At 48.7% G+C, this 12404-nt stretch overlaps 1 protein-coding gene across 1 annotated transcript in view; it reads right to left on the bottom strand.

Moving 5' to 3' along the window:
- Window positions 1-3059: 3059 nt before the first annotated feature.
- Window positions 3060-12404, bottom strand: part of Lamc3 (laminin subunit gamma 3) — a 58904-nt gene continuing 49559 nt past the window's right edge. The window contains exons 25-28 of the mRNA XM_027423866.2: window positions 10485-10684; window positions 8906-9052; window positions 8294-8393; window positions 3060-4048 (exon numbers count right to left, since the gene is read on the bottom strand). Coding sequence (XP_027279667.1) covers window positions 3804-4048; window positions 8294-8393; window positions 8906-9052; window positions 10485-10684 — 692 coding nt within the window. The 3' untranslated portion in view covers window positions 3060-3803. The remainder of the gene's footprint in view (window positions 4049-8293; window positions 8394-8905; window positions 9053-10484; window positions 10685-12404) is intronic.

Raw genomic sequence — 12404 nt, 5'->3', positions numbered from 1 at the left:
GTGCAGAAGTAGGGCTGACAAGGGCTTGGGAATGCAAAACCTACTTGGTAGTATTCCCTCTAAAAGCTCATGCAGGAACTGGACTCAGAATAGGGCACTCATTGGTCCAGTCTCAGACTGCCTATTGCGATAGCTAGTTGGGTTAGCTGTTGTTGTGTGCCAAAACCTTTCCTGGGGAGATGTAACACACACCTACCACGCACCTACTCACTCCAGTTAGGGAAGCCAGGACAGACCGAAGTAGGGATACCACCAAAGTCCAGCTTGGTGAGCCAATGAGTTTTATTGGGGTTACAAGAATATGGGTGGGGGGTTACTTACAGGAGAAGAAATGACTCACAGACAGCTGCATCACCAAAGCCCACTGCAGTGTGGGTGACAGCTCACAAAGCTGGGAACCTGGACACACTGCACAGTCTGCAGACAGCTCAATAAGGTTGCATGGAGAATGTCCTGTCCAGATACCTCAGTTGCTCTAATCTCTCCAGGCAGCTCTTCTTGTTAAAGAGCTTTGCACCCAAGCTCTACTTACCCTGTCAGGGAGGGGCTTAGTGAGTCTGGTCAGTTTCAGGGTGTTTTTGAAGCTATTGTTTTTTGGTTATTTAGCTCCCCGCTTTAGGCCTCCCCTGCAGGGTTGAACGTTTTAACCCCAAAGGAGACTTGCTACACAACAGCTGTTCCTGACTGTTCCATGGGATTGAGCAGGGGCCACCCCATGTTCTCCTGCTCAGATGTCCAGTGGCTGCTTTATTCCACTCAGTCATGAGGAGGCCCATCTCTGGGCTCTGCACGCATCAGGCATGATCATACTGCATGAGTCACATGTTAGGCCTGAGACTTGTCACCCAGGAATGGAGAAGAAGCCTGGCCTCTGCCCACTGGGGATGCTGGCCTGGGTCTTGCTGAGCATCATTGCTCAGGTGAGTAGGGGTTGAACAAGTCCACCATCAGACAAACTTGGCTGAGGCCAGAGCAATGTCAGATCCGTCCCAGAGTTAGTTTTAGAGCCCTCACTCCTTGGCCGCATATGCACCAGAGCCTCTTCACCCAATTCCCTATCTTCAGTCTTTCTACTGACCCCGGCAATCCACCAAGTCAGTCTCACTCAGCCTAAAACAACCACCACCAGCAACCTCACCTTCACCCTGACTTTAAGGTTCTCTCTGGAGGAAGGTGCCTCTCCTCTGAACACTGGCCCCTCCCCACCCCCCATTGTGCCAGGAGGGAGGTGTAGGACATGTCTCATCACAAAGCCTTGGACCAGGAGGCCCTGTTATTTTGAATATGCAGGGGATCTGACCAACCAGACGTTTGACCTGGCGCTGAAGTGGTGGCTCAGCAGTTAAAAGAATTGTCTATTTACACCGGGGGTTGGTGACGCATGCCTTTAATCCCAGCACTGGGGAGGCAGAGGCAGGTGGATCTCTGTGAGTTCGAGACCAGCCTGGTCTACAAGCGCTAGTTCCAGGACAGCCTCCAAAGCCATAGAGAAGCCCTGTCTCAAAACAAACAAACAAACAAACAAAGAATTGTCTATTTGTCCACTTGGGTTTGGTCCCCAGAAATCACATAACTAACAACTGTCTATAACTTCAGTTCCAGAGGATTTGAAACATGCATATAGTTTCCAGACATGCATGCAGGAAAAACACATACATACATATAAAATAAAAATGAATAAATATCAAAATAAAAATAGTAACCAAAAATTTGCAAATCCAGGACTTTGGGGGAGGGGACTATACAGTGTCATCATCTTGTTCAAGAAAGACAGTGGCACACTGGGCAGTGGTGGCAACCACCTTTAATCCCAGCACTTGGGAGTCAGAGGCAGGCAAACCTTTGAGTTTGAGATAAGCCTGGTCTACAGAGAGAGAGTTCCAGGACAGCCAGGGCTATACAGAGAAAACCTGTCTAGAAAAAAAAAAGAAAAGAAAAGAAAAGAAAAGAAAAGAAAAGGAAGAAAGAAGGAAGGAAGGAAGGAAGGAAGGAAGGAAGGCTAACTTGCAGAGGTAAGACCTAAACAAACAGAGGAAGCAGAGCTGGGACCAAGGAAGGAGACAGAAGATGATGCCCACCACATCAGCACCAGGCTACAGTCTCCAGGCTTCTCTGTAGCCTGGCAGCTTTTCCTAGTCCACAATCCCAAATCACCCTTCTGATGACCTCTGTTTTTCTGTTGAAGCTAATCTGGGGATCCTTTTGGCTTTGTGGCTAAAAGCCTTGGTAGACTAGAGTGTGCTTTACAACCTGCCCTAGCCTAGATTTGCAGTGACCTATGCTGGCCAGGCCCCTGCTCTGTAACCCTGTCTGTCTACCCTCTTATCTGGGGCACTCTCTCCTCTGTCTCTCCACACTTCTAAGCCTAGACCCAAGACTTCATCTTGTTTGATGGTGTCCTTCCATGCTCCTTGTAGAGCTACTGGACAGTTTTAAGTTCAGTTTCCTGCCTCAGTGTCTCCACCCTGAAGCAGGAATCAGTTGAAGACCTCTTTGTAGGCCACCTCTCCCCTGGCCCCTAGTCTTTGTCTGAAAGTCCCCTGGATCTGAAAGGAAAGAGGGTGGTCACCTGGCCCCTGCAAAGCCAGCCATGACAGACCCTGGCATGGCATGAGCCCAGTTCTGCCAACTTCCTTCCCACATGTTGGGATCACCAACGTAGGATCTACCTGCTTTCAGGGCCAGCCACAAAGGTGCTCTGTGCATACCCACAGCAGGCCCTGGCTGCCCACCAGTAGTGCCTATCAAAGACACACCCAGCTCAGAAAAGGGTCCTTTATTTCCTCATAATCAGAATTGGTCCACATCACCATCAGTTCCTCTGGGACCTAGGAAAGGGACAGGGCTTGCAAAGGTGGCTGTAATCCTAGTGCCTAGGCCCTGCTGTGTACTAAAAGAAGGCCCAGAGAAAGAGGGGGAACATCAGGAGGAAATGCCAGGGATTCCTGGGCAGAGGCAGCCATGGGTCGCAGGCCTAGAATGACAGCCAGGCTTCCACACCCCTGTGGCATCCTTCATGACAGGTGGAGCCACAGGACTGGTTTGAGAAGTGCCAATCAAAGACTAACCAGGTCAGCAGGGCACAGAGGGCTGTTCCTAGAGCCTGCTTGAGGCCTCATGACCCAGACTCTGAAGAACCTGGTTCTTCAGGTAGATCAGGAGACAGAGGGGGATGGGTGTGGGTAGAGACTTCCTTCAGTGAGTCTGCGGCAGATCCAGATCCACGGAGGGAAGAGTCCACAAAAGACAATGACATCTGTGTCTTGCCTTGTGGGCCTTTCAGGCCACACTTGGATGCCACCTCTAAATCCTGTTAGAGTCTTGGCATTTCTTAATCTGCCCAGCACCTCAGTTCTTTAAGCTGCTGGGTGACCAGTGGGCGATGTGGGAGCATAGTAGGCCCAAGGCCAGCGCTGTGACCATGGGTGTGGGATTTGCCTTCTCAAGATCTCTGTGGATAACCTCTCAGCTTTGGAGCTCTACTCTCTGGAGGGGGTGTTTAGATAGTCAGGGAATTTCTCATAATGGGATTCACCCAGGATGCAAAGTGTGTCCAAGCTCATGGCTGCGTCTTGACAGCTCTATGATGCTGGGGGTATGTGTGCTGATGCATATGTAGGGCTGCACACAGTGCCATCTGTGTGGAGTTGTGAACATGGACTCACTCCTGCTGCTCACACTGAAGACGGTCTGGACATACCAGTAAGCAAGTGTGGTCATTCACATGAGCACACAGAAGGCCGACCCGGGACACCTATGGGGAGTGGGCAGGAAACAGCAAGGTGGGGAGGGTGTGCCAGGGTCTAGCTGGCACATTGCTCTGGTAGGCTGCTCAGAATGGTCTCCAGGTTGTGCTTGTCAGCGCGGATCTCAGCAAGGTCATTCTCAAAGCTCTGGATCTGCAGCTCCTGCCGTGCAGACTCTTGCTCCAACTCCCTCAGTTTGCGATGCAGGGTTCCATGTGAACCCAGTTGCTGCCTCAGGCTTTCTAGAGCCCTTTGGGTCTCATTCAGGATCTGAGTAGGAGCTTGGTGGGTATCCAGGGACCCTGTAGAGGAGCACAGACAGAGTCAACAGAGGCCATCTGCCTGCAGGCCTTGGAACCCAAGATTCAGGTCAGACACCCAGAACCTGGTCAGTTCACCACCTACTGGGAAAAAAAGAACTAAGAAGGGACGCAGAAGGGTTTAGCCTGGAGCCCACATGCAGAGTTAATTACTGGAGCTGGAGAGTTAGGAGTACATGTTACTCTTGAAGAGGACCCAGGTTCAGTTCCCAGCACCCACATGATAGCTTATAGCTATCTGTAATTCCAGTGCCAGGGTGTCTCACACTCTTTTCGGGCCTCTGTGGGTACTGCATGCACATGGTGCATTTATACACAGGCAAAACACTCATATGTACGTTGGTGGCGCACACCTTTAATCCCAGCACTTGGGAAGCAGAGGCAGGTGGATCTCCGTGAGTTTGAGGCCAGCCTGGTCTACAGAGTGAGTTTCAGGACCACCTCCAAAGCAATACAGAGAAACCCTGTCTTGAAAAACCAAATAAATAAATAAATAAATAAATAAATAAATAAATAAATATCTTTAAACAAGGTCTTAATGATTCTGTTACTGTTGTTGTTGTTCTTTTGTAATCATGGCTGTCCTGGAACTTGCTGTGTAGTTCAGGCTGACCTGGACGCCCTAGAGATCTTCCTGCCTCTGCCTCCTGAGTGCTGAGATTAAAGAAGTGCACCACCACGTCTGGTTGGGTATTTATTTATTTATTTATTTATTTATTTATTTATTTTTGTTTTTTCAAGACATGGTTTCTCTGTGTAGCCCTGGCTGTCCTGGAACTCACTCTGTAGACCGGGCTGGTCTCCCACTTAGATTTACCTGCCTCTACCTCTTGAGTGCTGGGATTAAAGCCATACACCATTTTACATGGTGGGTTTTTTTAAATTCTTAATAATTTAGTTATATTTACTTATTTGTTGTTGAGGCATGAGTGGAAGTCTGTTCTCTCTCTCCATAATGGATCCAGGACTGGAACTCAGGTCATCAGGTTTGGCAGTAGCCATTTCCTAGCCCATTAAAAAAGTTTTTTTTAAAGGCCTCTGAAACCTGTTTCCTCATTTACAAAACTGTGGGAGAGAAGTCCCAGGATCCATGCTGGCTCTAATGTCAGCACACATTTGTAAATACCACTGTGCTCTGGTCAAATGGGCTCACAGAGTAGACAGAGGGTATCCAGGTTCAGATGGGCCAGGGCCACATGGGGTAGGAAGGGCAGTAGGCCTCAGGACAGGCAGTGACCCTCACCCTGGCCCCTCATGAATTCCTTCCACTTAGTAGGAATGAGCCTCTCTAAAAGACAAGGAGTGGGGCCAGGTGCTCATACAGGAATGCAGTGTGGTGACAGTGGCTTGGAGTCCAAGGTCCCTGTGTCACCTTGTCATCAAGTATGACATTCAACAGAAAAATGGAGCTCAACTGGATTGGAGGATGACAGGGTAGAAGTCAGCCCCAAGTGATTTCTTTTTGCTTGTTTCTTTGTTTGTTATTGGTTTTTTGAGGCAGGGTTTCTCTGTGTAGCCCTGCCTGTCCTGAAACTCCCTTTGTAGGCCAATTTGGTCTCAAACTTACAGTGATCATCCACCTGTCTCTGTGCCCCCCCACCCCCCGCAGGGCTGGGCCTAAAGGCTTGCATCACCACTGCCTGACCTCAAGTGGTTTCTAATCCTTCCAGGTTCTTCTGAACTTCCCAAGCAAAGAATCCTGGGTCTGAGGGCACGAAGGGGCAGAGGAGGGCTGTTTTACAGATAAAGTGCCTCCTAAAATGCTCATGTGTTGAAAGCTTGGTCCCCAGATGATGGATCCCAGCATCAAGAGGAGATTGGATCATGGAAACCCTTACTCCATCAGTGGATTTATCCATTGATGGAATCCTAACTTCCTAAGGTGGCAGTCCTTAGGGACTGCATCATTTAAATTTTTTTATTATGTTTATTCATTTAGTGTGTGTGTGTGTGTGTGTGTGTGTGTGTATTCGTATCATGGCGCTTGCATATGGGAGAGTCAAGAGGATCCCTGGAACTGGAAGCTCAGGCAAACTAGCCTAGCCAAATCTATGAGCTCCAGGTTCAGTGAGACCCTATCTCAAAATATGAGGCAGAGGGGTCATTCATGGAGAAAGGGTGCTTGCCACCAAGACTAATGACCTGAGTTCAATCCCACAGTTGTCCCTTGACCTCCATCTGCTTGCCACGACAAGCTCACATGCAAGCACACAAAATAAATGAGTAAAGGAAAATAAATGTAAGCTAGGTGCAGTGGTCTTTTAATCTAGTACCCGAAAACAGAGGCAGGCTGATTTCTGTGAGCTAGAGGCCAGTCTGATCTACACACGTGCCTTTAATGCCAGTACTGGGGAGCAGAGGGAGATGGGCCACAGCCATATAGAAAGGAGGCAGACACAGGGAATGGTGTGGGGAGTCCGTGTTTAATGGGCTATTTCTCTTTGGACAATTAGGAAAGTCCTTGAGGTAGATCGTGGTGATGGGGACACAACAATGTGATTGTTTAATGACAGAGGCCCAGGCTCTGTGGCATGAGAAGGAGGTGGTGGACTCCTTCGCAGGTGGGTGCTAGTGGAAGGAAGCTAGGTCACCAGGAATGTGCCCTGACCAGGATATTAGCACTTCTGCTCCTTCTTGACCATGGTGACGTGACCTGGCCTCCTCCATGTGTGCTGCTTCCAGGAAGCACTGAGCTGCCGAAGTCTCAAAGCTCATGGACTCAAACCCAAAGCCAAAGCAAACCTTTATCCCCTCCTCTCCCTGCATCCTCTCTTGTGGTGCCAAGGATGGGCCCTAGGACTTTGTGCCTGGTAGATGAACACTCTACCACTGAGCCACATTCCTAACTCATGTCTTTCCTCCTCTTAAATTGATTGCCTCAGGAAGTTCATCACAGCAACAAGGCTGACTAACAGTCATCAAAACATGTACCTAGCTGGGAAGTGGTGGCATCGCCTTTAATCCCAGCACTTGGGAGGCAGAGGCAGGCAGATCTCTGTGGGTTCAAGGCCAGCCTGGTCTGCAGAGTGAATTTCGGGACAGCCAGGGCTGTTACACAGAGAAACCATGTCTCAAAAAAAAACAAGAAAGAAAGAAAGGAAGGAAGGAAGAAAGAAAGAAAGAAAGAAAGAAAGAAAGAAAGAGGCAAAAACAAAACAAAAAGTATACTGTTAAAGCATACATGTTTAATGTTTGCAAAGTACATTTTATGTTATGTATATCTTAGCATAGTTTTTAAAAATAAATGCTGTTAATTTCAGCCCAACCTCTCTGACCATTGTCCTGGTCATCCAAGCCAGTGGCTACCAACTCTTCATCCATAGGGCCCAAGCCATTCATATATAAGTCCTCTTTGCTAAAGCCTGTCCAGAGTTTTCCTTTTCATTCCTTCTTTTATTTTAAAGATGTGTTTTGTTTTTAAGTGTTTATGCCTACATGAATGTATGAGGGTGCCCATAGAAGCCAGAAGAGGGTATTGGATCCCCCGGAGCTGGAGTTACAGAATGTTGTGAACTGCTGACATGGGTGCTGGGACTGAACTCGGATCCTCTAGAAGAGCAGGTCAGTGGGTTTTAACAGCTGAGCCAGCTCTTCTCCCCACATTCTTTCTTTCTTGAGGCATGGCATCCACTATGTACCCAGCGCTGACCTAGAACTTGATCCTATCCTTCTGCCCTAGCTTCTCAAGGCCTAGGCTGATGATGGTGCGCTGTCCCACCTGGCTTCATGTGGCATTTTCCCTCCTTCCTGTGAACCAGTGTCTGCTGACTTCTCCCCAGATATGTGCTTTCTAAGTTGCCTGCTTTCACTCTTGCTTCATAGGTGGACAAACCAGCTCAGAAGTCGAGTGGCATGCCCAAAGTTCCACCACCCAGGAAGGGACAGAGTCAGAATCAAGTCCTATTCACCAATGTGCCCCTTGCTTTTCTGTCATTCTGTCTATTCTCTAACTGGTAAGTCAGCCATCAGGACTCCAAGGAAACATAGTGAGTTTTCTGTTCCCCCGACCCACCCCATACTCACCAGTCTAGAGGAAGCAGATATAGTCCCTTGTGCCCCTGGAGACACAGTGAATTCAATTCCAGACACCCACCCCACCCTACACAGGGCCTGCATGGCTACAAAGCCTGTGATAGGTGACAGGGTAGAGTGGAAGCTATGGATTTTAAGACAAGGACCAATGTTTCCTGTGACTGCCCCCAGGGACTTGCCTTGGGGTCTCCTTACCCAGCTTGGTGAGCAGCTCTGACAGGACCTTGACGTCCTTCACCAAAGAGCCTCGAGATTCTTGGATCTGGCGCTCCACTGTGCTCAGCCCAGAGGCCACCTTGGCCAGAAAAAACATCTTAGTGGCTCCCTGGGTTGACTGGGAGTTCTGGCTAGTTTTATGTCAACTTAAAACAAGCTAAAGTCATCTGAGATGAGGGAACCTTAACTGAGAAGATGCCTCCATAGGACCAGGCCATAGGCAAGACTGTAGGGCACTTTCTTAATTAGTAATTGACAGAGAGGGCCCAGGCATGGTGAGTGGTGACATCCCTGGGATAGTGGTCCTGGTTGCTATAAGAAAGCAGGCTGAGGAAATCAGGAGGAGCAAGCCAGGAAGCAGCACTTCTCCACTGTCTCTGCATCAGCTCCTACTTCTGAGTTTCTACCCTGTTTGAGTTCCTACCCTGACTTCTGTCAGTGATGGACTGTTATCTGGAAATATACATGGAATAAATCCTTTCCTTCCCAGGTTGCTTTTGGTCATGGTATTTTGTCACAGCAGTGGTGACCCTAACTAAGACACTGGGGACACTGGGCATAGGGGATGGCGTGAGGGCTGGGGACACCCACCTGCTTAGCCTCCTCCAGTTCCTGTTTGCGCTCTTCTGAGGTTAGTACTAGCCGAGAAGCCTGGCGGAGTGTGGCCTGGGTCTGACTGGCGAGTCTACTGGCACGACGGTGGCCCTGCTTCCCCTCCCTCAGCAAAGCTTTGGCCAGCTGCAGGACAGCAGGGGAGGAAAGAATAAACCCCCTGGGAAAGAAGAGCTTTGTTCTTTGGTTTTCCTCTTCGGGACTGAAGTTGGAACCCAGAGCCTCACTTGTTAGGTAGACACTCTATGATTGATCTACATGTCATGACCAGTTCTTATATTTTGAAATAGGGGTTTACTAAGCTACCCAGGATAGCCTTGGATTTGTAATCCTCTTGCCTCAGCCTTCAAAGTAGCTGGAATATAGGCTTATACCACCAGGTTTGGCTTGGACAAGAGTTCTTATGACATGATGCCAAGCAGTCTACTTCATAGCCTAGAGCACCCACCCACATAACCTAGAGCACCCACCCACACAACCTAGAACACCCACCCACATAACCTAGAACATCCGCTCATTCATTCATTCCCACAATCAATAGGCTTGCACTAGAGACAGGGTGTATTTTCAGTACAAATTCCTACAAACTGATCACTCCTCCTTAGTGGAGAAATTCCACCTATTTTATATATGGAGAAATAAAGGGCAAGGGATGGGGAGAAGGAGCTGCCCAAAGTCTGAGCAATGGGACAAGAAACTGCACCTGGAACTCCTAGTTGCAGGCCAGTCCTTCAGAAATTTAGGCAACCATGAAGATTGGGTGTGAGCACTTGATCTGAGGAACACACACACACACACACACACACACACACACACACACACACACACAGAGAGAGAGAGAGAGAGAGAGAGAGAGAGAGAGAGAGAGAGAGAGTGAGAGAGAGAGATTAGAATTTGGCCCCAGGTAAAGAAAGTGTGGGGGATAGGGAATGTGGCTCAGACACGTGTTTGCCTCAATGCATGAGGCCCTGGGTTTGATCTTTAGTAGAGGATAAAAGAATCAAAAGTTCAAGGTCACCCTCAGCTATACAGTGACTTCAAGGCTAGCCTAGGATAAAAACATGAGACTGTAAAAAATTAAAAAGTGGGGGTTGGAGAGATGGCTCAGCAGTTAAGAGCAGTTGTTGCTCTTGCAGTGGACCTGGTTCAGTTCCTGGCACCCACATAGTCACTCACAGCCAGGGTATCCTAACTTCTGCCCACACCAGGCATGTACGTAGTACACATACATATAAAACATTGTACACATAAAATAGAACAACTTAAAATTATATAAAAAGGTAAACAAAATGAAATAAAAGAAATCCAGCAACAACAAAGAAAAACCTACAAGTTTAGACAACATCCCACTGGGCCCAGGTGTGAGTCCTGGTCATATGACTTAAGCTTTGAACTTGGCTCAGTCTAGAGGCTCCACATTCTCACAGGCCCACCAGTGACTCCTTTTCCTTGAGGAGTCAGTGAGGTCACCCACATGAATGCCTGAGCTGAGAGCCACAGCAGTCAGCACAGAGGGCCAGAGAGCTGTTGTCAACAAGGCTGTTGTCGTGAACCTGACCTTGGCGTTGTCCTTGGACATCAGTTCTGCTTCTTTGCTTTTCTTCTTGGCGCTGGAGGAGAGAGCTGCAGCATTTCCCAGCATCCTCTCTGCCTGCTTGGTCTTCCTCTTCGAGTGCTCCAGGAGCCTGGCCCTGATGCTGCCTGCTCTCCTTCTCAGCACCTCCTGCTCCTTGGGCAGAGGAAACCTCTGCTTTGTTCCTGCAAAACAGGCCAAGGCTGAGGCAGGAGGAGCACACTCATACTGGAGAGCCTGCCAGGTGGTGACTTGACCAGCCCCAGGATTTTGGACAATGGGAGCAGAGATCTGTGTGTCCCCTTCTCAAGGCAACCCCAGGGAATAACAAGAGGAGTGAGACACTGCCCTCAGCAAATGCGAAGACAAATATGCTACGATGGTGTCTCTATTGTGATCTCTATTAAAGTCATATCACATGGTGGTCACAGCCTCTAGACTGTTCTGGGAAAGGGTGGAAAGGGCCTGGGCTTGAGGTTTGAAGTTAATCTTTTGGGTTCTGGAGCAGAATCAGGGACAAATTTCCACCCAGCACATGCAAAGCCTTGTTCTCAACAAGGAGAAGGTAACACCTGGGAGGCCATGTGCATCTCACTGTAGAGAAGGAAGCTGAGGGCACTGAGCCATTGGTGGCTTACAACCCACCTTCCACCATTCTGATGCCCCCTAAAATAACACACGACATTACATAACACATTTTTCTAAATGTGTTGTATAAGCATGCACACAGCCACGCCCTTTTCATAGGAGGCCCCAGTGAGTGAGTGACCAGGACTCCAGTCCCCAAGGAGACTAGAAAACATGCCCCACCCTGACACCACTGAGCTAATATATCTCCAGTCTGCTGCAGGGACAAGGATGGAGAGAAGGTGCTAGGTGGCATGGACAAAGAACCACAAAGGCTTCTCTCTGGCTCGAAGATGGTGGACCTTGAGGTAGAGAGATACAGTGCTCAGCTCTGACTCAAGGATGGATGAATGATGGATTTTCTGTCTGCTCACCTGTGAAGCAAGCCACTTGGATTCTCCCTTCCCTCCCTTCCTCCTCCCTCTCCCCTTCCTCCCCATTCTCTGCACCTCCTCCTCCCCCCTTCCCCTTCCCTTTCCCCTTCTCTTCCTTCCTCCCTCTCTCTCTCTCTCTCTCTCTCTCTCTCTCTCTTGACACAGGGTTTCTGGGTAGCCCTGGCTGTCCTGGAACCTGCTCTGTAGACCAGGCTGGCCTTGAACTTGGAGATCTGCCCGTCTCTGTCTCCCAAGTGCTGGGATTAAAGGCCTATGCCATCACACTCAGTATAACTTCATTTTCTTAAAGTTTCAGAAGTTTGGGCAGTCAAAGCTAGCCCACTCTAAACAAAACCACATAGTTTTGAGTTTTGTTTGGTTTGGAGCATTTTGATACAGAATTTCATTCAAAAGCTCAAGCTGCCTTAGAACTTACTATGGTAGACCAGGCTGGCCCACTCTTCCCACCTCAGCTTATCTACTGCTAGGAATACAAGTGTGACCCACCATCCAGCCATTTGGGGGTTTTGTTTTGTTTGTTTTGGTTTGTTTTTTATTTTATTTTTTTATTTTTGGTCAGGGTCTCATGTATTTCACGATACTCTCAAACTCACTATGTAGCCATGAACTTGAACTTCTGATCCTCCTGAGTGTGGAGATCACAGGTGTGCACCACCATGCCTGATTTATTTGGTGTTGGGGGTCTAACACAGGACCTTATGCACACTCAGCAAGCATTCTATCAGCTGACTCATACCCTCGCCCTGGTTTTGCTTTCTACCTGTGCTGAAGATGGGACTTGGAACCTTGAATACTTCAGACAGCTCGATCCTCCTGATCCCTCCTGATCCCTGTCAGTGACAACAGATTATTTTCTCAGAGTCCCTGAGGAACTCTGTGTTTG

This window comes from Cricetulus griseus, chromosome 6, assembly GCF_003668045.3.
Source record: "Cricetulus griseus strain 17A/GY chromosome 6, alternate assembly CriGri-PICRH-1.0, whole genome shotgun sequence".
In the NCBI taxonomy this organism is placed as follows: Eukaryota; Metazoa; Chordata; class Mammalia; order Rodentia; family Cricetidae; genus Cricetulus; species Cricetulus griseus.
This window is presented reverse-complemented; position numbering and strand designations above follow the sequence as displayed.